The following is a 25,583-nucleotide window of genomic DNA, read 5'->3' as shown; positions in this document are numbered from 1 at the left end:
TATGAATGTCTGAGACCAGATGCTGGGCTAGATGGGCTTTTGTGCTCTGGCCCAATTTGGAAATTATTCTTTTATCTTTTTAAAAATGTAATGAATATTGTTTTGCCTTTTTCTGTTTCTATCGCCATCCGTTTTTCCACTTTTCCCTTCCCTGCCTCATCCAGCATAAGTTCCCCTGAGTGCCTGCGTAGCTTAACTGCTCAGTGGGTTTTTAAATACAGATCTCTCACTGCTCTGATTGTTAGGTAGGCCTCCTTTGAAGGACAACTTCCGTGCACTTGTTGGCTGGCAGAGGCCATCCTAGTAGTGGCAATCATCTTCCCTGCCTCCCTGAGGCTGAGCTCACACCTTCCTTTGATTCCCAGCCATGGGAATCAAAATGCAAACCCCCTGTAATACAGTGCCCCTGTAATACAGTGTTCAGCAGCACAGTATGAGTCACAGAGCTTGCCCTGTTTCGGCAAATCTTATGCTCTTCCATTTCCACAGAAGGGGAAATATATTACGACCCCCCCCCCCCCCCTCCAACCACGCACACAATATTTCGGTCTAGTATTCCAAAGATTGGCATATCCTTGAGATGGAGCATTTCTCTTCAGTGAATAAAGATGATGCATCCTCTTTTACTCAGATTTGGGCTCACTTTTTGAGTTATGCTAAAAGTAATGTAATGAATTGCAATCCTGAGCGATAAGCGTTAATAACCTTATTTGAGAAGGCTTGCAGGATTGTATTCATTCTTCTCCATTACGGTGCCGCCTTCCCGCCATATCTTCTCAATGTAACCGCACAAGACTTGCCTACTTGTTGTCATTAAAATTAGTAACAACACAAAGAAAGTTTGAAAGACGTTATCGCTGAAGGGCACAGGTCTGCCCCCAGAACTTCTGCCCACAACCTTCCACTTCAGAAGAACTGGGGGAAACAGTGACATAAAGTTGGTGGCTGGGCTCCCTTTATGAGGTAGCATGAGGTGTTGAGAAAGAAAGATAGGATGAAAAGAGATACAGAAGAAGGATAAACATGAGGAAAAGAAAACGGAACTTTGTGCGCCCATGGATGCTAGACTGACTGACAGGGTTAGAAACCGGCCGAGTGGGAGGTGACAAAGGGTAGTGATAAATGGAGTTTTCTCTGAGGAGGGGGCTGTTAACTAGAGGTGTGCCTCAGGGATTGGTCCTCGGACCGGTTCTTTTCAACATTTATGCGAGCATCATAACAGAAGGATTATTGGGAAAGGTTTATCTTTTTGCTTATGATACCACAATTGGTAACAGTTGGACAGCCAGGAGGGTGTGGAAAACATAAGGAGAGATCTAGTGATGCTCAAGGAATGATCTAAGGGTTGGTAGCTAAGATTTAATGCTAAAAAAAATGCAGAGTAATGCATTTAGGATGCAAAAGCCCAAGAGAAAGATAAGTATTGGAGGTGAAATTCTTCTAAGCACAAAGGAAGAGTGGGATCTGATGATCTTAAGATGGCCAAACAGTGGATAAAGCACTGGTAAAGGCCAGAAAGCTGCTTGGCTGTATAGGAAGAGGAATGGTCGGTCCCTGGTGAGACCCCACTTGGATTACTGTGTACAGTTCTGGAGAGTGCACCTTGAAAAGGACTCTATGAATGGTACAAAACTTGGTAAGAAATGGAAGAGGACCTGAATGTTGAATGAAGTATGAGATTGTAAGAATCAAAGAGGAAAACAATGTTGTAAGCCTCTAATAGCCTACTAGATGGTGAAGTCCAACACTTGTAAGATGATCTGGATGTGCTCGGACAGATTTGGAAGGCATTAGTGGGAACAGGGTTGAGAGGTTGTTTTATTGCAAGCTAGTAGGAAGTTAGCAAGTAGCACATTTAAAACAAATCATTAAAAATTATTTTTCACTCAACTCACAATTAAGTTCTGAGTTCATTGCCAGTGAATGTGGTTAAGCCAGCCAGTGTAGCCGTGTTTAAAAAAAGGTTGGGATAATTTCCTGGAGGAGAAGTCAATAAACTGCTATTAATCAAGTTGACTTAGGGAATAGCCACTGCTCGTTGCTAGCATCAGTAGCATGGGATCTATTTTATGTTTGGGTACTTGCCAGGTACTTGTGAACTGGACTGGCTACTGTTGCAAACAGGATAGATATTTATTTATTTATTTATTTATTTATTTATTTATTTATTTATTTATTTATTTTTAGTTTTTATATACCGATGTTCCTGTATAATATACATATCACACCGGTTTACAAGGAAATAAAACTGGGCTTGATGGATCCTTGGTTTGACCCAGTATGGAATATCTTATGTTTCTATGAAGTGAATGGTAATTCTAGGTTTGTTAACCTGGATCTGTATGGGTTACTTAGTAGTTGTGTAGCTCCAATCCTTTTGTGAGAGAAGGGAGTTTAAGGGTGCATGGATAGTATGAGTTTGGGAATACATGGGGAATGTTTTATAATTTGATGTACTGTATTTATTTTATTGTGTGTTATGCTTGTATTTATTGAATGATTTATTGTTGTATTGTTTTTTATTATGCATTGTAACATGCATTGAGTACTGTTTTCCCCTAGAAAGGTGTGGCCCAGACCAAAACTAAACTAAATATTTTGTACATCTAGCCCTGTGTTACACACGGGCTGGAAACAAGGGAAGGAATAAGTGTCCTCCACTGCCCTTTCAGTCCTTATGCTTTGTCTTTGCAATTAATATTAGATTGAAAGTTTACAAGCTGTTGCTGTCACTACACACTAGGGATGTGCACGGAAAAATTTTCAGTTTGGTTTGTTCATTCTGTTTGTGTAGCTTAGTAGTTCAGTTCAGGTCCCAAAATTTCATTCATATATTTCATTCAGTCTTTCATTTGTTTTCTATTAAAATCAATGAAGGAAGAAATGCATCCTATTTGGGGCTCTAAAAATTTTTTTTCTATCCAAGTTTAATAAAACATGTATGCAGGCATCAGTAGCAGAGGGAAGAGCAATCCAAAACAGTAGAAGTGGAGCAAAGTGGCCCAGAGAGTGCTTGAGCAGCCCCAAGACCCCATGACAGGTGAAAGCAGCCCAAACAGAGGTTCTGTGGGAGGGGCGAGGCATCACAACCAGTGGCAAGTACCAGCAATGGCTACCAACACTTCAAGGAACCATGAAGGAGCAAAGCAGCCCAAACAGAGGAGAGAACAGTCAAGGCACCAAAAGCGCCAACAGCAGTCGCGTGAACACCCGAAGGCAAGAGAGGCAAAGCAGCCCCAGTAACCCAGAGCAATCATTTCTCCAGTGTCCCATGGCGTCAAGAACACCCGAAGGCGTTGTGAGAGGGGCAAAGCTTCATGAACCGTGAGCAGAAGCTGGAGGGGAATCCGGAGAAGTTCCGGAGTAGTCTTGACATAGATTCCCTGCGGCGTCAAGGGGGCAAGAGGCCGGGGAGACAGGATTGGAGATTGGCTTCTCCTTTACTGTGCCTTCTCTCATGCTTGTAATGGGGGGAGACTCTTTTACCTGTCATTTTTGACGAGCAATTCCACTTGTTTGGTCCGCCTCAAACTCTTGGCATGATCTGCCTAGGACAGAATATTTTTCCGGTTTTTTTCCCTCCTACTCTGGACTTCATTGGCATGCTTGCTGTGCACGTAACTGATCAGTTCCTTGTTAATCCTCATCTTTTTAAAAATAATCACCCGTGTTCACGTTGCAGCAGTCCCAGTGGGGAGAAATGGCCCCTTTCTGCGCATACTTGTGTGCGTAATCTTAAGAGGCAGCTCGAGTAAATGTCCCGTGAGTATTTCCGCTAGGGCTTTAGCGGTTTTACGCACGTCTGCAGGCGGATTTTAAAACATACTCGTACGAGGGGAAAAACATTTTTTCCAATTGGTCCACCAGTTAGTCCAGTTGGTATTGAGGTTTATAAGACCCCTCTTGTTCTTCATCCCAAAAGCCCCCCACCTGACCCCAAACCTTCATGTTTGATCTATTACCTCTTTCGTTATTACAGAGTTTTTCTTTAGTTGCTCAGAATCACCACCATCAAAGAATGTGGTATGATGGAGGCAAATCATATTTTTATTTTTATTTTTTGCTATTTCCTTGACTTTCCTTTGCAACCGTTTTACCCCTTGCTCATCGGTTGGCACAGCTGACTTCCTCACAGGCTTCTTGCTTTGAATATTCTTGAAACAGATTTTATTATTAATCTTTGCCTCTGTGGCGAGCTTCTTCTCAAATTCTTTCTTGGCCTGTTTCACTAGTGTTTTCTCTCTAACTTGCTAGAACTTATGCTCTTTCCTATTTTCTTCATTTGGGTCTACTTTCAATTTTTTTTTTTTGAACAATGCCCTTTTGGCTTTAACTGCCTCTTTCACCTCATCTTTAAATCTTGCTGATAGTCATTTGGTCTTCCTTCAACCCTTTTTAATGCATGGAATACATTTTGTCTGGGCTTCTAGGGTGGAATTGTTAAATAATGTCCCCTCCTCATGCAGACTTTTAATGTTTGCAACCCAGATCAAAGCAAAAATAAAAATCCCAAAATGCAGTAAAATAATAATAATAAAAAAGAAAAACAAGGACCAGGCACTCCAAATGGCAGTAAGTGAAAATAGGAAAATTGAGTGGATCCATAGTCCATTTTGGTCCTAATATGGGACATTAAACAAGGTCCTGCATTAGGACCAAAACCTTTTATCCTTGATTAATTAAATATTCCTATTCTTCTTTAATGTAATTTGGAGTGCTTGACTCCTTTCCCACCCCCCCTCTCTAATGGGAGAATTTTAAAAGAGTTGCTCGTGTTAAAAGGCCCTTATTGTGCGAGTATATGGGCTGAGCGTGAGCAACTAGTATTTCAAAACTGGCAAATTACGTGCATATAAGCACACGCACGTGCAAGAGAGCAGGTAATAAAAAGGGGCGAATAAGGGGCAGATCAGGGACATTACACTCGTAAATCCTGACGTTAAAATCAGCGCAAGTCGGGCTGTTACCTGCACATATTTACTTCTGCTCTAAAAAAAACCACCTCGTTATAGCCAAAAACTGAGTGGGGGAGGGGTCTGGATAAACTGGGGGGAGTGCAGGCTGAAGAACCTGAGAGCTCTTGATGACCTAGAGGTAGACTGGGCAAACTGGTGGACTAAGCGGTCAAACTGGTTATTGCCTTCTTGTGCGCATGTTTTAAAATTGGCTCACGTGTGTGTGTGTGATAAAGATGACACGTCCTAAGGGGAAAATCCACAAAGAATGTTCCCTCGCGCAACCGCTTAGAATTAGGGGCATAGATACACGCGACAGGCGTGTTTTGTGTCAATACACGCGCGCGTACGTGGGCACACACAAGCCGCTCGTTTTAAAGTTACCGTCTCTGTGTTTAATGCCACTCGGCTCCATTGTTCCCTGCCAGGACTGATCCAGTTCCGGGTTTTGCCACATGGTAAAACCAGGACTGGATCAGTCCTGGCAGGGAATAATGGAGCCCGCTGGCAACCTTTCTGCCGAAAACGTTCTTGAGGGATGGGGGATGGGGAAGAACCAAGTGTAATAAAGTCAGGGGCAGAATGTCACTTTCGATTGGAGCCGCTTTTTCCCCATGTCCTCGTGTGCAGAGCCCTATGACGAGTGTTATCCAGGCTGGGGAGGGGGGGGGGGGGGGAGGCAGGTTCCTGAGGGGTTTCTGCTGCTGACCGAGTTTCAGCTCACGGAGGAGCGGCTTGCGATGTGCCTGCAGAGCGCCGCGCACGGCGGTGACCTACATTCCCACGGTGCCATTAATAACTGTGAGCAGAGAGAGAGCACAGAATCCTGCACATCAGACGCTTACCCCATCTTTGGTTTGCAGAGCCTCTCGCTGCAATTTGAAATGAGCTAACAGAAGAGAATTGTTCCAGAAATGCTTATAGTACCAACCATTTTAACCCTCTGTGAGCCACGCGCTCCGACGGCTGGAATCCGGCACAGGTCGGGGGTTCTGAGGTTGCTTCAGGGCAGACATGGAGATGGCTGCCTGTGCCTCTTGTAACCCTTTCATCGCCTCGCCGTGCACCTCTGCCAGCCTTCTGCTATGCAGTACAAGGACTGGTGGGACTAATCTTCCGAGTCCAAGGTGTCTCAGTCCCAAAATCCCACAGGTCGGAGCCAGCCAGTCCCCAGATTCTGGAAAGCAGTCTACAGATGAGGTCTCTTTTTTTTTGGCTTGCCATGTGCCCTCTGAACCGGAATGACTCCCCCTTCTCGCCTTCCAGGTCGTACCTCTGTTACATCTCCGTATATGTTCACAGATGACCTTGCGTTTCTCTCTGTCCCCCAAGGCCGCCTCACTCACAACGTGCCTGCCGTATGCAACCTGATGGCCGAGGCACCTTGTCTGCCCTCCCTGTACTTAACGGGGGCAATTTTGAGTAGCTTGCCAAGGTATATGGGTACCTGTCTAAGTACCGATGCACATACAGAGCGCTTATGTGCTTTGCATCTGCTGTTTCTGCAGGCGGAGGCACGGAGGTGGGGGCTGGGAGGAATAGCATGCCTACATTTGAAAAAACAAATGTGTGTGTGCTGTTTACTCTCCTCACCCACGGGAACGCCGCTTTGTAATCCGGCTAAACGTATGAGCTCTGTGAAAACTGGGGTACACTTTTAGCTGCTGTGAGGGTGGACATTTCTAAGCCAGGGCCAGCTAGCTGAATAACTGCTTGGTCACCCTGATAAATCCCTTTGACAATTGTCCTTGGGTATGGTGCAATTAGATCCTGGGATCCATGAAATCCAGTCCTCAGCCAAAGATGACCAAAGGACCCTCAAGCCTATCTCCTACTGAGTGCCTCGTGGCTCTCTCTGCCAGAGATGGCTTGCCCTAGCGGGTTGGGCTAGTCCGCTAGCAGCCTCAGTGCTGGCCTTTGCAAGACAGGAGGGCTGGAATAGGGAGCGGAGTGGTTCTTTTCTGTCTGCTCCAGTCTCTGCCTCACCCCCTCCCCTCCTGTTCCCTGCCTAGGAGGGGAGAGGCTGGAGCAGGAAGCAGAGGGATGTTACCCGCTGGGCTAGACTCATTGCATAGGCCCTGTGTGCCCATTTCTAGGAAGCGGGAGAGTGCTAGGGTCAGGGTGTGGGGCAGGGAGCAGCCTGCTGGGCTAGGGCTTAGGGATAGAGGGGAGAATGCTGGAGTCATCCCAGGGGGATAAGAGAGACAGAGAATGTGTGTTTGAGAAAGAGTTGTGGAAGAGAGGGAGTGGAAGAGAGAAAGTTGATGTACGCACCCCCCCCCCCCCCCCCAATCCACTCCCAGTCTCAGGGTGACCACAACTGAAAGGTTGCTGTTTGCAGAGAAGTGGATGGGTTGGGAAGAGGTAGGAGGGAAAGGTAACCTGGCCTGGCAGTATCCTGTGAAGTGGGATAAGTGCCGATTGTGTTCATAGAACGAAAAAAAACCAAGATTGTATTAGAAATCTAACCAGCTGAGAAGGAGAAACGTACAGCTGACAGGACACGTTGGACTTGTGGCAAACGGAGAAACGCAGTGAGAGAATAAGCAGTGAAATGGGTTTAGAAGGTGGGCAAGTGGGTCAGCCAGTTGTGTTAAACAGGAGCCACAGGCCCAGAAGTAAGGTGAGGGGGAAGGAGACTTGAGACGTTAGATAGGAGAGGGCCCCTTTCTCACATCTCCCAATGTGGGCAGATATTTTGCCCCATCCGTTGCCAATTGGGCAGCAGGGTGAGAAAACGTCCTAGCTGATACCAGACTTGGCTCTCATTGGATCAGCACTTTTCCCTGCAGGCTAACCATATGCTCATACAGACTGGTAGATGTTTCCTGCCATGCATTCCACACGTGATACATGCAAAAAAGCATGTAATACCCCAGCAGCATCTCACGTGCTGATACATCCTGGAGAATCAAAGGGATATAGGCATCCTCAATACTCACTCGCAGTACCATTATGCAAGCTAACAGTTCCCCTAAAGCCTTTTCTAGTGTATTTCTGGGACCGTGTACTCTGGCAGTGTACAGACTAACGTATACAGCCCGAGCGCCTGACTGGGGGGGAGGGGCTCTATCTATTAGCCACGCCCTCTCCAGTCAGGCACGGCCTTTTCGTTTTTCCTGCAGGGTGCAGCACTTTGGCTTCACCACCGGAGGGAGCCAAGGTTAAGCTTTTCTTTTGTTTTTCAGGGTACAAGACCCTGCTGAAAGGAATCTCTGGGCAGTTCAGCTGCGGTGAACTTGTAGCCATCATGGGACCCTCGGGGGCTGGGAAGTCCACGCTGATGAACATTCTGGCAGGATACAGGTAAACGGGGTCCCCGAGCATCCGTGGGGCCTTAGTTCAGGCAACCTGCCCACTCTGGGTGAGTGACAGACCCAGGAGCAGACAAAGAAGGAAGTTAGAAATCTCTTCATTTGATTGGTGCGATCTGGCAATAACAAAACGTAATGACAAATATCCTTTTCAGGCTTCCTGAATCTGCAGCTTTTATAGAGGTTTTTCCTAAACAGAATTTGTATTGTTTGTTTGTTTGTTTATTTATTTATTTATTTATTTATTTATTGGAGGTTCCCCCTGGAGCTTGCTTCCTTTTGTGTCTCCAAAGTTGCGTGCGCCTGCTCCTTGTACTCGCCACACTTTCACCATCACTGAATCCGCCGAGCGATGAAGGGGCCGAGTCAGGGTCGGTGCTGCTGCCTGACGTAACGCTCAGCGATGTCCGCTGTACCTGCAGCATGGAGGATGGGTCCTTTTCTCCAATCTGAAATACACTGGCCATAGGGGAAGCTGGAAATGCCGGGGGAGGGGTTGGTTTAGCCAAATTCGGGAGACTCTCTCTCCTAATGAGGAAGCTGATTCAGTGCCGAACATACCAAAGGCCCCAGAAGGGCGCAGACGCTGAATACGTTTGTGATTTCAGATGAGTTTGAGAATGTAGCACAGAGAGAGACGAGAGCCCCAGCAGGGGTGGGGGGACAGACGGATGGACATAGAGGCACATTTTCCTCACTTCCATTCCTCTCCACAGCCCTACAGTCCCTCCCCTTCTCTTCCCATCCTCCACCAAATCTTGTCCCTGTAGACATGGAGAACACGAGCCTCTGTCTTCTCCTGTCCTTAGTTTCTGGGCCTTATCTTGTTCTCCTTCTTAATTCTAAAGAGTTTTTTCTTGCCAAGTCCCCCACCACCCATACAAGACAGAAGCTCGCTCTGTGCCTGCTCTTATGAAGCAGAGAGAGCCGGAAGCTGCAAGCAGGATGGAGTACAGGGGCCACCCAGCGAGGAAGATGTTAGACCAGTCCTGGGTTTTGAAATCGAACCCCAGTGGTCCTTTTTCTGGTTGCATTCAGCAGTACAGGTGCCCGGCTGCATCAAGAATAGGATGTCAACAAAAGCAAACAAACCATGGCTGGCCTAAAGTCTCCCTCCAGCCGTAAAAGCACACCAGCGGCTCCTGCTCCTTGACCCCTGGGCTTAATGTTTCCTCTGCTGGTTTATTTTCAGGGAGACGGGCATGAAAGGTAGGATCCTGATCAACGGACAGCCCCGGGACCTGCGCTCCTTCCGGAAGGTGTCCTGCTACATCATGCAGGACGACATGCTGCTTCCCCACCTCACGGTGCAGGAGGCCATGATGGTAAGAGAAACCTTCTCAGGCTCTCTTGAGAATGAAGGCCCTGCCTGTGTTCCCATAGTAACGGAAATATGGACAGCAGGTAGGGTAGGCCGATGACTCCTGATGATACCATGGTGCAGAACCAAGACTGGGTCAGTGGAGCCTTATGGAAAACCCTGTGGTAGATTCATTACTGCAGCTCTCAAGGGCCGTGTACTGGTCTGGTTTTCAGGATAGCCATAGTGAATATTCAGCTGATACGTTTCCACATATTAGGTTAGCGAGACAGATTCATTTGCTGTTTTGATTATACTGAAAATGTAGGCCTGTCCGTGGCCTGGGATGGCGGAGTTATTGCTTGTTTTTCCCAGGGATCTTTCCCCATGGCAGTATCATTTCAGCACTTCTGTTTGCTATGGCAAAATGCCTTTTGCTTTCAGGCCGGATAAGTGCTGCTGACGTCAGTCTGGCATGCATGCTCGCGAGAGTCACGCTGATGCAGCCCTGAGTCTTGGGAGCATAGGACGAGGCATAGAGGGAAGGCTGTACATTTGTAATGCTGCAGAATGCGCCAGATGAGGGTTGCTATGACTGGATTGAGTCTTCAGGGCAAGCGGGTCCAGTTCTGGCTGCGTCCATTGGTAGTCTAGTTTTTTCTTTAGGAGAATCAAAGCTATGAGTCTCAACATAACAGTGGCGGTAAAACCCTGGCTGCATCAGCAAAATAGAGCCTGCAGGGAAGCCCACACCAAATACCATTGAACCAAGCCTAATGTTACCCAAAATAGTGCAGCGCTGGCTGGGTTACCCGCAGATCCCTTCTCAGGTAAACATGCGTCCTCATCGGGGGCCACACGTGTCCAAGGATAGGGGTGGATTGTAGTTTAGTAAAGATGTACCCCAGTGGGTGGTGTCTGAGGTTTTGGAAGAGAAGGAAGAGTAACTTGGCTCCTCGTTGGTGTGGATCTCAAGGAGAGAGTTCCTGGCATAGCCTGTGAGGGACCTCGGGGAGGAATCTGGCTTTGCTGCACCTTTTAAGGTGTTTAATGTCACAGCAGAGAGCCTCTGGGACGGCTGGATAGCTCAGGCACAGCTTAGGCGGGCTCTTCTGGCCAGTCACGGGTTCCAGGCGGGACTAGAACCTGCGGGTTCCAGGTGGGGCTAGAACCAGTGACCTGGTACAGAGGCAGCAGCTCCCCCTCCTGCTGGCCAAGCAGCAGAATTCCTTTCAATCAAACGGGGCCCAGGACTGAGGTGTAAATGATTTTGTGAAAGAGTGTTGGACGTAGGACAGGAGGCTGTGCGTCCTAACCCGAAGAGTTTGTCTGGCTTTGCAGGTCTCAGCTCATCTGAAGCTTCAGGAGAAAAACGAAGGCAGGAAGGAAATGGTATGTACAGCTCCCGTCAACCCCAGAGAGTGGCACTGTCGCTGTACACAGCACCGTACAGTTACAGGGCCCTGATACTCTATTCTGTAAAGGGACAAAGCAATGGACATTATTTATAAAACACCATCAGTGTACACAGCACTGTACATTCACAGACCAATGATTATTTATAAAGTGTCATTGGTGTACGCAGCGCTGTACAGTCCCAGAGCACTGATTAGTCGGTGCAAGACACTTCCTTGCTGGCTTATTTTAAAGGGGGGACTCTGCTGCTGCTGCTGCTGCTGGGAAGTTTCCAGTTTATCTTGACAGCCGCACAGCAGCCCGTGATGTTGGCATGTCTCTTAGGTCAGACAAATCGAGCAGGGCATGCTACGTATCCCTAAACGATTTGGGGAAAACTCAGTGCATGGACGTGAGAAAATGCAAGAACTAAATCTCCTTCCCCTTCCAAGATGCGCTACTGTAGGGCCCGGTTATGCCCCAGCCAGGCAGGCTTTCAGGGGGAGATGGCGCTGCGTAGCCCGGGACTCCAGTGAGCGCAGGTTTACCTCATTCACACCCAAATGGCCGTGGGGGTCACCAGGACACGTTTGGGAAGCCCCAGGGGTTTTGTAGATGGCATGGATAACATCGGCGTTAATCCACAGATGACAAAGCTAGAGACCTTACCCGTGTCCTAATACATTCAAGGGCCATGCTCAGAACTGTGAGGGCAGGTCACCCCCCCCCCCCCCCCGATTCTTACCTGCACCCGTTCTCAAAGGGACAGTATGAGCAGACTCTCCCTTTGTGAACTGCGCCGGAAGAAAAGGAGCTGCAGAGATGTTCTCTGAGTGTTTTTTCTGGCCCCAACAATGCACGTGGCTTTGAAAATGCAAAACTCTGGGCGTTGTTGCTCCTCCTGACCTAGCCCTGCCCCCAGGAGCACCGAGGCTCTTCCACAGTGTGGCTGTTTTTACCTGCATACAAGGGGACAGTTTGGAAAGAGCCCTTGTACCTGCGTCTCTTACCATTTAATTGGGTAAATGGCTTTTGGAAATTGCCCTCTGAAAAGTAACTTTGCATGTGTTAAATATAAAATCATTCTTTTTTTAGCATTTTCCCGCCATCTCACTGTTCTCTGTCTCCCTCTTGCGACTGAACGCCTCTTCTGACTTCTCTTCCTGCTCTTCCCTTCCGTCTTACAGTTTCTCTCCTGTCTACTTTTCCTCTTCATTTCTAACTCTCCTGCCCTGTCTGTCTCCTTTCCATTTTGTCTCTCCATCACTCTCTTTCTTGCTTCTCCCCTCAAACCTCCGTCTCTCCTGCTCTCTTTCCTTTCGCCCTTGTTGTCCTCTTTGATTCAGCTTTTCATCTCCCCCCTCTGCCCCCTCTGCCCCTTCTAAGCCCTCATCCACCTTCTCCCGCTCTCTTGGGGGCCGGAGTATTCGGCCAACTTCACTGGCAAGTGGTGGGCATGTGAGAGAGAGAACGTCTTTTGGAAGAGAGGAGCCCTGGGCTTGTACTGGACTTCAGCCCTAGCAGTAGAAGGGGAGAGATGGACAGAGACAGAGGCTAAAATGAAGCAATGAAGATAGTGTAGCCATATGTCAGAAGTTTAATCTCTCATTATTGTTTGAAAAGATGGCAGCTGCTAGGGGTTTATTTTTGCCTGTCATGATATTGCGTTGATCTTGTTCTAGGTGAAGGAGATTTTGACAGCACTGGGATTGCTGCCGTGTGCCAATACAAGGACTGGGAGCCTGTCCGGGGGGCAGCGGAAGCGTCTTGCCATAGCTCTGGAGTTGGTGAACAACCCTCCGGTCATGTTCTTTGACGAGCCCACTAGGTATGTCTGTATCAAAATAACAGGCGCCCTTATATCCAAAATAATCTCTGGAAGGCCAGAAGAGATTGCAGTTCCCTTATTGCGGCCATCCTAGTGCTGAATAGGCGAATCAGTTTAAAATCCCAAGCTTGGTGGGTTGCACTGCTTTCACTTGGGTTATACTGCTCTGTGTTGAGTTGGATTGCTTGTAACTGGGGGTTGTGAATGCAGTAAATGAAGTGATGGAAACAGGCAGCTTTTGAGATGGATGGCTAGTGCGTAATTGTGGATGAGTGGACAGAGCTATTGAGCTACAATAGTCACAGCAGCCGTACACACAAACCGAAACCTATTTAGAATATGCAGTGGCATCCTGCATTGCTTTGCATCGATTATTAGTCATTAGTCCGTAAGAAGTGACTCACAGACTAGGTGAGATGTACTATTACCTTGGTAAAGGTCCTGGATTCGCGAAACTCTCTAACGATTCCTTTTTTTGTCACCTCTGAGATTGGGTCTAGAGAGACACAGGGGACGGTTGGCGAGCTTTCACAGAGAAGTAATCAGGGAACGGAAGTGGGGTTTGAGAGTGGGAAGGTGTGCGACGAGGTTGAAATGGGTGGGTGGGCCCGGCGGTCTGCGGGGAACCCTAGGGTGCTGCGTTCTCGGTTTTCTCTGATGCAGCCTCCCCTTGCCTTTTGCTTTCCCCAGCGGTCTGGACAGCTCTTCCTGTTTCCAGGTTGTGTCTCTGATGAAGGCCTTGGCTCAGGGAGGACGGAACATTATCTGCACCATTCATCAGCCCAGCGCCAAACTCTTCGAGTTGTTTGATCAGGTGAGGGTTTCCAGTTCTGCACAGGAGGCGATGAGAAAGGGACCCCCCTGCGCTTATCAGGAGCGATGAGCAAAAGAAATCCATTAGTACCCGGGAATGGTATAAAGGGAGCCCTGCGTCGCGTTCCCTGGGCACCGTCCCCGGAGAGAAGGGAACACGAGCCACGTATCTGTCCCTCGCAGGTCTCTCTTCCGTTCTCCGGGTCTCCTCCCCTGAGGGTCCCTCTTCCGTTCTCCGTGCTGCATTGGTATTTTGGCTGTCTCGGGTTGCTGCTGCCCTCCCCTCCTTTGAGGTTTCCTTAGCGTATTCGTGCTGGGTTCCTACGTTGGGTGTCCCTGGGCTCTGCTGTCTCCTTCCAGCCGTCGGTGCTGTATTCATGCTTTGGGCATTTCAGGATTTCTGGTAACGAAAGAGCGCTGGTGCTTCCCAGTTTCCTGGAGTTCCTAGAAGCAGCAACAGATTTCAGCTCAGGGCTGAAGAAGAGAACTGGGCAATAAATGGGGACTCTGCAATGATGTTTGTAACTGTATTATTAAATGGTACAGGGAACTGTTGAACCCAGAACAGCCCGCACCCTTGGGTGACCCAGCTGGGTGTGTGCTTTTTTTTTTTTTTTCAGGACAGCCTGAACTAGTCCTGGTTCTACCCTGCAGCATGCATGGGCTGTCTAAGAAAAGAAGGGACTACAAGTCCCTGCATGCAATGGGGTAAAACTGGGACTGGATTAGCTGAACGCCCTACCTAGTGCAGCGTTTTATCCGGGGCATTAAAGTTCAGCACAGTAAAATGACTTGATGACCCACGGTGGTGGGCAGGCCCTAGCTTTTAATGCCTGAATAGCGCAGCCAATCAGAATGCTGGATTCTCCTGCTAGCATCCTGACCCTCCCATCTTAGGTTGATAAGATGTTTCTGAATTTCCATTTTTCTCTCCCCCCCCCCCCTGCCATTGTCCGCGTGATATCTAGGCAGCTCCATGTAGCGTATTAACGGCTTCTCGCGCCTCATTGCTCTGACAGAAAGGGAAAGTGGATACCTTCACGCTCCCCCCCTGTGTTTCTCTCCTTCAGCTTTATGTGCTAAGCCAGGGACAATGCATCTACCGTGGGAAAGTGTCAAACCTCGTCCCCTACCTGAGAGATCTGGGCCTGAACTGTCCAACCTACCACAATCCGGCAGATTTCAGTAAGTAGCCGACGGGGCTCGCTGCCCAGACTGGGCTGGGAGGGAGAACGTTTGCAAGGGGTAAAGGGGCAGAGCTCCAGAGGCCCGTGCTGCTGAAGTAACGCTCACAGCCCCGGAAGGGAGGGAAAGTCGGGCACGGGTCTTAACCCTTCCCGCCACACTCCCAGAGGAATCTTGGTGTTAATCACTGAATCCAAACTATCGCTCAAACCTCACGTCAAGCAGCTAAGCTCAGAAATCCTATTGGAAAGCGCACATGCTAGGCAGGTGGAAACCGTACCCTTGAGATTTTCTTATTTCAGGGCAATGCTTCAAACCCTGGCGGTCCCAAATATTGACTACTACAGCTCTCTACGGGGCGTCTAAACTTAGATGTTAAACTTATGCGGCTAACTCTGAATATTGGTATTTAGCCGCATGAGTTATACAGCTAGCTCGCTCCGTCCCCGATCTGCCCAGTACACGCCCACTTTTTGTGAGTGTAACTGTTAGCTGTATAAGAGAGTAACCCTGCTAAGCGGCGGCCGCTGAACGTAGATGCACATTCAGCAGCCTCCTAAGTCCCGCCTATTCGTCTAAATTGCGCTGAACGCACTTTGAATATCGGCCCTCTGGGTTTGACCCATTTTAATAATTTTTATGCTGTGCTGGTATGATTTTTTTTTTTTTTAGTACACTTTATTTAACAAATGAAGCACACACTAAAAATCAAATGATACATAAAGCACAGTATGTTGAATTATATAGATTTAGGACTACACAGGTTCTTCTTTGCACAAGCCAACCTCTGCCCTTAAGGGGACAACGTTAGGCGAAGGCGAATCAAGTGCACAAATAATTCCAATATTTACCCCAGATTTGATCGTACGTATCCAGTTTCCCCCGTGGTGAATAAGTGCAGTGTCAGTTAACGGGGGATGCCATTTAAATATAGTAGGGGTTCCTTTCCATAATAACGCTATTGTATGTCGGGCAGCATGAATACAGTGATTAATCTGAATCATATCATTACCTCCCAGATGAACATTAGCATCTCACCAATAACCTAATAATCCCAAACATGGTGTTAAAGAAATATTAGATTGCCTTCTCAATCGAATCCCCTTTCCCTCTCCACATCTTACCAGAAGGATGATACCGAAGGACTCGACCACCACATACGTATATACGTACCCTCCTGTCTGCAACCACGCCAGACGAGCGGAAAAGCAGGCTTGGAGAACGCCATAAAGAACGTAGGATGCCTATACACGCTGTGCAATCACTTGACTCTAAAATCTGCCTTCTTAGCGCAAATAGAAACAGAGGGGTAGATTTTATAATTTTGCGCGAGCGCGTACTATTGTTTATAAGATACGGCTACGCGCGTATCTTATAAAATCCGGGGTCGGCGCGCGCAAGGGGGTGCACATTTGTGCAACTTGCGCGCGCTGAGCCAGGCGTGCGCTGCCTGTTCCCTCCAAGGCCGCTCCGAAATCGGAGCGGCCTCGGAGGGAACTTTCTTTCCACCCCCCCCCCCACCTTTGTTGGGAGATTTACGCCTGCTGAAAACAGGTATAAATCTGCGCGCGCCAGCGGGCTGCTGGCGCGCCATCACCCGACCCAGGGGCTGGTCCGGAGGCCTCGATCACGCCCCCGCGCTGGCGCCCCGGGACTTATGCGCGTCTCGGGGCTGTGCGCGCGCAAATCTAGCCGGATTTACACGCGCAGGGCCTTTAAAATCCGGCCCAGAGTGCGCGCTCGCCCATGTTGAATCCCAGTTCGTATCATCCAGTGTGAGCGGCAGATCATCATTCCATGCATGTATCAGTGAGACCATCCTACCTGGAAAGGTCATCTTCATCAGTTTTATTAATATACTTGCGACATAAGGCTTCCCTCAGTAGAGTGATCACTAGCAAGCCATTCCAATGAACTCGGATTCCGGGAAGGCCATGCCCCCCCGTTTTAATCTGTGGAACGAAGTCCTGAGCTGCAGATAAATGGGTGTACGGTGGTCTAAATGGTACTCTTCAACTAGGTTGTTGAATGCCCTCAATATCCCCCCCTCTCCACAGCTGGCAAACATTCAGCACCCCATTTGTCTGCCAGTTGGCCATATCTGGATAGAAAGAACACTGCTACAGATTTTTTTGCCAGGGACATAATTGGTAACAAATCTTTTCACTCTCCTCCATATCTTAACCGTATGTGCAATACTAGGGCTGCTACATAGAACCTTTCTAGCAAGAACTGGGGCGAAGATAATGTTAACAGTATACAAAACTCCATTCTCTCCGCCTTTCTATCTGGAGCCACCCACACTCGGAATCTGGATCAAACCACTACCAAAGCACCCCAGCCTCGATGCCAATAATAGCACTGAGGGTCCGGTAGTCCCATATCTCTCTGGGATTTTGGCAGGCAGAGGACTGAAAGGCGATTACGCACCACCTTGTTATGCCAAATAAAATTTCCCAGCTGGCCATTTAAAGAATTATAAATATACTGAGCGATCCAACATGGAACATGCTGGAGAGGTATAACAATCTGGGCATTATGCACATCTTAATTGGATAAATTGTGCCTGACTAGGAGACATGCAGGTCACCCAGTCTTTGAGATCTTTCCGGATAATAAATCTTTTAGATTAGGGGAGATTTTGATACCTAAATAAGCAAAGCTGCTAGCAGCCTGACGAAACTGCCGCAAAGTTCCAGGTATATGGGTCCATCCCCCGAAAAAAAGAAGTATTTCTGACTTAGTATAATTCATCTGATATCCAGACATGCTCCCATATTCTTCCAATAAGCGCATTAAGAGCGGACCCGCACTATCCAATTGGGTCAAATATATTAGAATATTGTCTGCATCCAGAGAAATTTTATATTGGAATCCTTCAATATGTGGATGCCCACAAATTGCCTGGGCCAACGGCTCAATAGCTATAGCAAATAATAGAGGTGACAGTGGGCATCCGTGTCATGTTCTGGTTGTCACCCCAAAGGCCTCAGTTAATCGACCATTAAGTAAAATATAGGTCTTAGGGGATGTGTAGAGGGCACATATCCATTTATTAAATTCTTCTGGGAATCCGAATTTTTGCAGCATTAGAAAGAGATATCGCCATTGAATGCAATCGAATGCTTTGTTAGTATCAAGGGGCCAAGATCGCTCCAGGTATTTTATGTGTAAATTAAAAAGTCTTCTGGTGTTATGAATAGACCACCGTCCTTTGATGAACCCTGCCTAGTCCTTTGCAGTAATATGTGGCAACACATCCTCTGTCCATTGCTGCAAAATCTTTGCTAGAATTTGAACATCTGAATTGAGAAGATATGCAGATCTATATGACTCTAGATCCAGCACATCTCCCTTCGGCGTTTCATTTAGGTCCCTTGCAGAATGTGGTGAATTCCTAAGAAAATTGAAAAGATCTCGCAATCTGGGCAAAAAAACCCGACACTAAACTTTTTAGAAAAATCTACGAAATAACCATCCGGTCCGGGTCTTCTACCCACTGCCAACCCACTCATTGCTTTTTGAATTTCCAGTTCAGTAAGGCCCTGCTTCATTTCTTCAGTTAACAAGGGGAGCTTCAGATTACTGAGAAACGTTTTCAGGGTTGGAAAAAGAAGACTCCCGATCTGCATTGGTATAAAACGTCCTCGCCACTTCTTCCATCCCTTTCCAATCCGACTCAATGCGTCCCGAAGCTGACCTTAGTTTAAATGTCTGGGTTTGCGTCTGTCTCTTCCGTACTGCTCCCGTCTTATCCCCATTTTCATGGTATTTCTGTTTTGTATATCTTAGTGCATGCTCAGTTTTGCCCACTCGCAGGGCATGAAGGTGGTCTCGCAAACCCTGCAATTGGCTTTGCCGAGACGCACCTTCTCCATCTCCTGCATCTCTTGTTCAAGGCGAGCCTGCGTCACCAAGTTTAATCTTTTTAAATTACCAGAATAACTAATTATAACCCCCCCCCCCCCAGTACAGATTTTAGTTTTCATATTGTACATCTCTTCTGAATGTTTATTTAGAAGCCGCTCAGGACTTTGGAGACTGCGGCACACCAAATTTTTAGATGAATAAATAGTGAGAATTGTATAGGAGAAGCTGTGTGTGGTGGCTCCCTCTAGTGGGAAGTAGATGGAAGGGCGTATGCAAAGAAGTTAGGCTTACTAAAGAGGACCAGTTGGTAAGGAGCAAGGCTTGCATGCTGTCTCCCTGATTAGACCCAGATGAAAAGTCATTAGGTGGTAGACTGCATGATGGTAAAGAGTAAGGATTGGGACTGCACATGACGAATCCAGACCAGATTTGGAGAGGATCAATAGAGAAAATTGATTCTCAAATGCAAAAAAAAACAAGTTTCATTACTTGGAAGTGGCAAGAGTGCCACCTAGTGTTTAAATTGCATAGCAAGGGATGAATTTGAGATCTTGGCACCCAGCTTGCTTTATAATGGCAGAGAGGATCCTTGATGCAAGGATGTGAGGGGAGAGCCTGAGATGGGGGCTGGCATTGCTGTAGTGCATCAGGACTGGGAAGAACGGATGTGTTCTAAGGACCTTATCTCATGCCATTTGCTCTGTTACTAGATGCAAGGAATTAATTTCCAGCAACTTCTGGAAGGGGAAAAACTTTCCATTGAAAAATTCCTACCACAGAAATCTTGGGCAAGAAGCACTGTGGGACACTTCCGAACACATGGGCCCCGCAGTGCTTATTCGTAGGCAGTCTTTCTGTCAGTTTTTTCCATTCCAGAAGCTCCCGGAACTTAAATCCTCAGACAAAAGATGTGCCATTTGAAAACTCTGGCTGTGGGACATAAGAACATGCCATACTGACTCAGACCAAGGGTCCACCAAGGTCAGTATCCTGTTTCCAACACAGGCCAAACCAGGCTACAAGAACCTGGCAATTATCCAAACACTAAGAAGATCCCATGCTACTGATGCAATTAATAGCAGAGGCCATTCCCTAAGTCAACTTGATTAATACGGTAGCAGGTAATGGACTTCTCCTCCAAGAACTTATCCAAACCTTTTTTGAACCCAGCTACACTAACTGCACTAACCACATCCTCTGGCAATGTGCCACATGCTAACTTCATGGAATGCCCCCTAGTCTTTCTATTATCCGAAAGAGTAAATAACCGATTGACATCTATTCGTTCAAGATCTCTCATGATCTTAAACACCTCTATCATATCCCCCCCCCCCCCCCCCAGCCGTCTCTTCTCCAAGTTGAACAGCCCTAACCTCTTTAGTCTTTCCTCATAGGGGAGTTGTTCCATTCCCCTTATCATTTTGGTCGCCCTTCTCTGTACCTTCTCCATTGCAACTATATCTTTTTTGAGATGCGGCGACCAGAATTGTACACAGTATTCAAGGTGCGGTCTCACCATGGAGCGATACAGAGGCATTATGACATTTTCCGTTTTATTCACCATTCCCTTTCTAATAATTCCCAACATTCTGTTTGCTTTTTTGACTGCCGCAGCACACTGTACCGACGATTTCAGCTGACTCATTTTGAAAAGGATGCCCCATGCAGGATTTCCCTATGAAAATGCAGCTGACCCTTGTGTACATTTGCTCCTGCTTTGCACTTATGGAAAGGATGCACAGGGCTTTCAAAATGAAAACCCTATAAGTGCTTTGCCCCCTCCCTGCCCTCTCTCCGTCCCTTCTTCCTGGGGGTAATATTACCAGCATGGGCACTTTTACCTGCAGATGTGGGGAAAGGGCACAGTTTTCAACGGGGATTTTTCTGTGAGTAAATGACTGTTCCCCTGCTTAAAAAGCTTTGAAAATGACCTTCCCATGAGCAGACTTGAATTTGCAGTTTGCAATTCTTTTGGCTGAAACTCAAGTCTGGCCCTAAACGTTTTGTGGACTTAATCAGGATGTCGGTAGAACTATCAGGATGCCCAATGATGTACAAACTAATACGCAGAAGTCCATAAGCACTGCTATTTATCTGGCTAAGTTCAGACTTAGCCGGACAAATTGCACGGTTTCAGTATCTGGCTGCACTCACCAGTCCGAGGTAGAGTTGTTTGTCTGGCTCACTTAATCAGATAAATGCTGATTCTCACTGTTTTCCAGCTAAGTTAGTTGGACAACTTTAGGATTTATCTGGCTAAGTTTGACTTAGCCGGGTATATTCAGCGGTGCAAACATGGCGCTGAATATTCAGTATAAGCGAGCTGGACAAGATTATCTGGCTGATTTAGTTGGACACCCCCATGGCTGAATATTGACCTCATAAATTATTGCCTCTGCTCCAAGGAGCTTACAATGCGGCACACAGATTGCAGCCCTAAGAGTGTGCAGGTTACCTGCTGCAGTTGTGCTTATAAGGGTGTTAACTCTCACTCTCTGACCCTTTATCTAGTAATGGAGGTGGCATCAGGCGAGTATGGAGACCTCAACCCTCGGCTGGTGAAATCCGTACAAGAGAGGATATGTGATGTGCAGTTTGTGGACTGTAAGAGGGATGCTGGCACTGAGAGTGATGTGAACCCATTCATGTGGCACAAGTCCTCAGAAGAGGTAACGCTGTCCTGCCGGGGGTCAGACAGTGGTGGAATGGAATGGAGTGTGTTTATCCCTGTCCCAACTCTTCCTGTCTTGGCTTCTTACCACTGATCTAAATGTGTCATCCTTGGCAGCTTCATCAAATAGTTCCTTTTGTTAGCCTATGGGGACTGCCATCTTTTCTCCCTGCTTTCCAGACTTCTCCACTTCCTGTGCAGTTGTGATGTCACTTCCCCTGTTCTGGAATCTCAAGCAAGCTAAGGGGCTTTGTCTCTGTTTCCATGGAACAGCTGCATTTAGGGGCTGACATCTCCCTCCCTTTAACTCCCCCCCCCCCTAACCAGAATGTTAAAGAGAGCAGTTATAAGAGAGACTTTGCCATGTTTTTGAATATATTTTTAAACCCCACCACAGTCCGTTCTGCCAGCAGAGACCAATTGTTGGTGTTGTTGCAGTGGGATCAGGGAGACTTGTCCTTACAATGAGGAGGGAGATGCTGAAAGATAGGGTGGGGAGGGATAGGTACCTAGTGCTTACCCCTTCTCTTCTGTCCCCTCCAGGAGTCCTCCACAGAAGGGTGTCACAGCTTCTCGGCCAGCTGTCTCACTCAGTTCTGTATCCTCTTCAAGAGGACCTGCCTCAGCATCATGAGAGACTCGGTAAGTTGGCAGGCCCTACTAGGGGGGGGGGGGTGTTATTCTATCCAGCAGCTGAAATAAAGCTTAGGATAAAGTGGGACCAAGAGCTTACAGAATGTGAGGTGTGGATGTGTGTAATGAGACACTGACATGAGTGAGGCATGGACGTGTGTAATGAGACACTGACATGAGTTGAGGCATGGACGTGTGTAATGAGACACTGACATGGGTGAGGCATGGACGGGTGTAATGAGACACTGACATGGGTGAGGCATGGACGTGTGTAATGAGACACTGACATGGGTGAGGCATGGACGTGTGTAATGAGACACTGACATGGGTGAGGCATGGACGGGTGTAATGAGACACTGACATGGGTGAGGCATGGACGGGTGTAATGAGACACTGACATGGGTGAGGCATGGACGTGTGTAATGAGACACTGACATGGGTGAGGCATGGACGTGTGTAATGAGACACTGACATGGGTGAGGCATGGACGGGTGTAATGAGACACTGACATGGGTGAGGCATGGACGTGTGTAATGAGACACTGACATGGGTGAGGCATGGACGTGTGTAATGAGACACTGACATGGGTGAGGCATGGACGTGTGTAATGGGACACTGACATGGGTGAGGCATGGACGGGTGTAATGAGACACTGACATGGGTGAGGCATGGACGTGTGTAATGAGACACTGACATGGGTGAGGCATGGACGTGTGTAATGAGACACTGACATGGGTGAGGCATGGACGGGTGTAATGATACACTGACATGGGTGAGGCATGGACGTGTGTAATGGGACACTGACATGGGTGAGGCATGGACGTGTGTAATGAGACACTGACATGGGTGAGGCATGGACGGGTGTACTGGGCCAGTGGTATTTAGTGAGCCCGGTGTGTAACGAGGTGTGAATATATACTGAGATGGGTGTGAGGTGAAGCTGGTATGTAGAGAGAGGCCAGAGCCTTTGGGGACCAGATCTCAGCGGGGGGTTCCCTCTCTGACCTTCCCCCCCTTCTCGCGCGGCAGTACTAGGGGCCGCACGGTGACACGGATAGCTGGGCTGTAAGAAAACCCCGAGGTTCCCTGGCGGCGGTGCTCGAGCGAGGGCTAGTGACAGCCGAGGGGCAGAGGGGTGAGCCGCTGTCTGTGCTTGACTGCAGGTGCTGACGCATCTACGCATCACCTCGCACATCGGCATCGGCCTCCTGATTGGCCTGCTCTACTTGGGGATCGGCAACGAAGCCAAGAAGGTCCTGAGTAACTCTGGCTTCCTCTTCTTCTCCATGCTCTTCCTCATGTTTGCAGCGCTCATGCCGACTGTCCTCACGTGTAAGTAGACGGGGGTTATTCCCGTCGCCTGTACCGGCGACATTAAGGGCAGTGGGGCAGGAATGTTTACATTCGCGTTAAGGACTCGCCAAAAAGTGCCGGGGACAGGAAAGGGAGATGAGGGGGAGGGGGTTTTTGATCGGTCGGGCTTGGCATAGCTTTTTGTTTCCGATTCCCTGCTCTCTGCCTCGTAGGGAAGCACAGCCGTGTCTGTCGGTGCGAGACATGTACTGCTAAAGCTGGGGCAATGTGCGCCTCAAAACAAAAGGTTTTATTTTTGAAAATTGTTTTGCACCTGCTCCACAATTAACGTAACTTAATGGGTGCGGATTCTCCTGGGAGCTATGCATTTGTTCGTGATGGATAGTAATGAATTCTGGATTCGTGTATTCCTTCTTAATGGCCTCCCGTCGGTCGCCTGACATCTCTTTGGCCGTTGGAGTAGCAGTCAATGCCTCTCTGCGACTGCACGTGAGCAGGGCTGGCCGTAAGGGGGACGGGGGGGTGCAACCGTTGCTTAGGGGACTCAGCGGAGGCACGAGTTGATCCCTGGAGGACCCCCTTCCATTCCCCTCCCCACCCTCCTTACACGCACAGAGTGCCCCCAGGGCTGTAGGATTGTGCTTCGGGATCGCAGCTTTCTCCCACCAGCGGACCAAGTGACGGTCTTCGCTTTCCTTTCTGCGCAGTTCCTCTGGAGATGGGCGTCTTTCTGCGAGAGCACCTGAACTACTGGTACAGCCTCAAGGCGTATTACTTGGCCAAGACCATGGCTGACGTCCCTTTTCAGGTGGGTGCTAATGAGCAAGTACTGCGGAGGTGTCCCCCTGGTCAGTGTAGCTGCCGCAGTGCAGGGAGCGGGGCTGGCGTGTAATTCCTGAAGAAGATGGTCATTCTCTCAGGCTGGGATTTTGTCAGATTGTGTAACAAAGTTTCTCTAATCCTGATCTTGTACATTAAGAACACCTTGCATTCAAGGTCACGGGGACAGCTTTAAGCGTCAGGCAAAACCCCACGGTCCGATTTGCGCATTTTTTAATGTACAGAATTGTTTTTGCCTAGCACCAAATGGATGAGTTGGACAAAACGTGCACTATTTTATAAGCGTGCGATAAAATGATTTGTGGCAAAATTGCATTTTTTTACACAATTGTCATATTTTAAGAAGGGACTTTTTTTTTTTTTTTTTTTTACATGAGCCTTACATTTGATGCGCAGTCAGAATTCATTAAAGCCCTCAAGCGCTTGCAACTTCCCAGGCTTAGCTGTGGTTTTATTGCCTTATTCAGTTCTTAAATTTAACCCTTAGTCTCTGGTCTTGGGACTGCCCCACTTTGCCTGTCTGCTGCGTAATGAGGACACAGTATGAGCTGTGAAGATAACACTGTTACAAGCAGACCTGTCTGTTGAGGACACAGGAGTCTTTTAAAGAACAGAATATATTAGTGGTGGCATCAGATGAGAGATGGAACATTAGAAAGGGAATGCCTGGGTGGAAATGTGCTTTAATCAATCATTCCCTGTACGTAACCAGATCAGTCCAGACTTCTGGGTTTTGCCTCCCTGCCAGCAGATGGCAACAGAGAAAGTTTCACTGACACTGTACATAACCCAGTGTGCCACCTGCAGTCCCTCAGTATTTCTCTGTCTCCAGCAGATGGTAGTGTAAAACCTGCAGTCTGGAAAGGAGAAAAATAAAAAGATTAAAAGACAAAATTTCTGGATCCTCCCAGGGGATTGTGAAGTCCTGGTGGGGCCACCCTCCCTGCTTTGAGGTGGAGAAGCAAGGGGTTGGTGACCCTTCTGATAGCTCAGTCCGGAGGTCCGTGGGGTGGACATCTGGTGGTCCAGATCCCTCATCCCCCACAAGACAGTGGTGGAACCTGCTGGCAGTTCTGCACTGCAAGCCCAAAGGAGCAGGGAAGTATCCTTTTTGTACGGTTTGTCCTGGGATGGATCGCTAAAGTTTGACAAAGGATATAACCAGTGGTCTGGTTCTTTTCTGATCTGCCATGCAGCCTGCGCTCCCTGAACCAAACCTTTGCACCAAAGGAAAGTATTGGTTTCTATGTATCTTTATTTATTCTCAGAGAGTAAAAATAAAAAAAAAAAGAGAGAAAAAAAGGAACTAGTTAGAGGAATCTGTGCAGCAGTGGGATTCCTAGGGGAAGCTACCTATGCAACTCTGGGAGCTCAGCGATGGGGTTTTTCAGCAGCTTCTCTGCCTGCGGAGGAGACCGGGTGTTGGCTCCGTGGTGCTGAGGGACTGTTCCCCTGCTTGCCATTG

General features: G+C 48.0%; 1 protein-coding gene across 1 annotated transcript in view; it reads left to right on the top strand.

Moving 5' to 3' along the window:
* ABCG1 (ATP binding cassette subfamily G member 1) overlaps window positions 1-25,583 on the top strand; it is an 89,108-nt gene that overhangs the window by 42,143 nt on the left and 21,382 nt on the right. Inside the window, exons 3-12 of the mRNA XM_029578619.1 lie at window positions 8,144-8,261; window positions 9,462-9,594; window positions 10,911-10,961; window positions 12,647-12,792; window positions 13,483-13,606; window positions 14,676-14,790; window positions 21,172-21,329; window positions 21,875-21,973; window positions 23,128-23,296; window positions 23,986-24,086. Coding sequence (XP_029434479.1) covers window positions 8,144-8,261; window positions 9,462-9,594; window positions 10,911-10,961; window positions 12,647-12,792; window positions 13,483-13,606; window positions 14,676-14,790; window positions 21,172-21,329; window positions 21,875-21,973; window positions 23,128-23,296; window positions 23,986-24,086 — 1,214 coding nt within the window. The remainder of the gene's footprint in view (window positions 1-8,143; window positions 8,262-9,461; window positions 9,595-10,910; window positions 10,962-12,646; window positions 12,793-13,482; window positions 13,607-14,675; window positions 14,791-21,171; window positions 21,330-21,874; window positions 21,974-23,127; window positions 23,297-23,985; window positions 24,087-25,583) is intronic.

This window comes from Rhinatrema bivittatum, chromosome 15, assembly GCF_901001135.1.
Source record: "Rhinatrema bivittatum chromosome 15, aRhiBiv1.1, whole genome shotgun sequence".
Taxonomy (NCBI): Eukaryota; Metazoa; Chordata; class Amphibia; order Gymnophiona; family Rhinatrematidae; genus Rhinatrema; species Rhinatrema bivittatum.
This window is presented reverse-complemented; position numbering and strand designations above follow the sequence as displayed.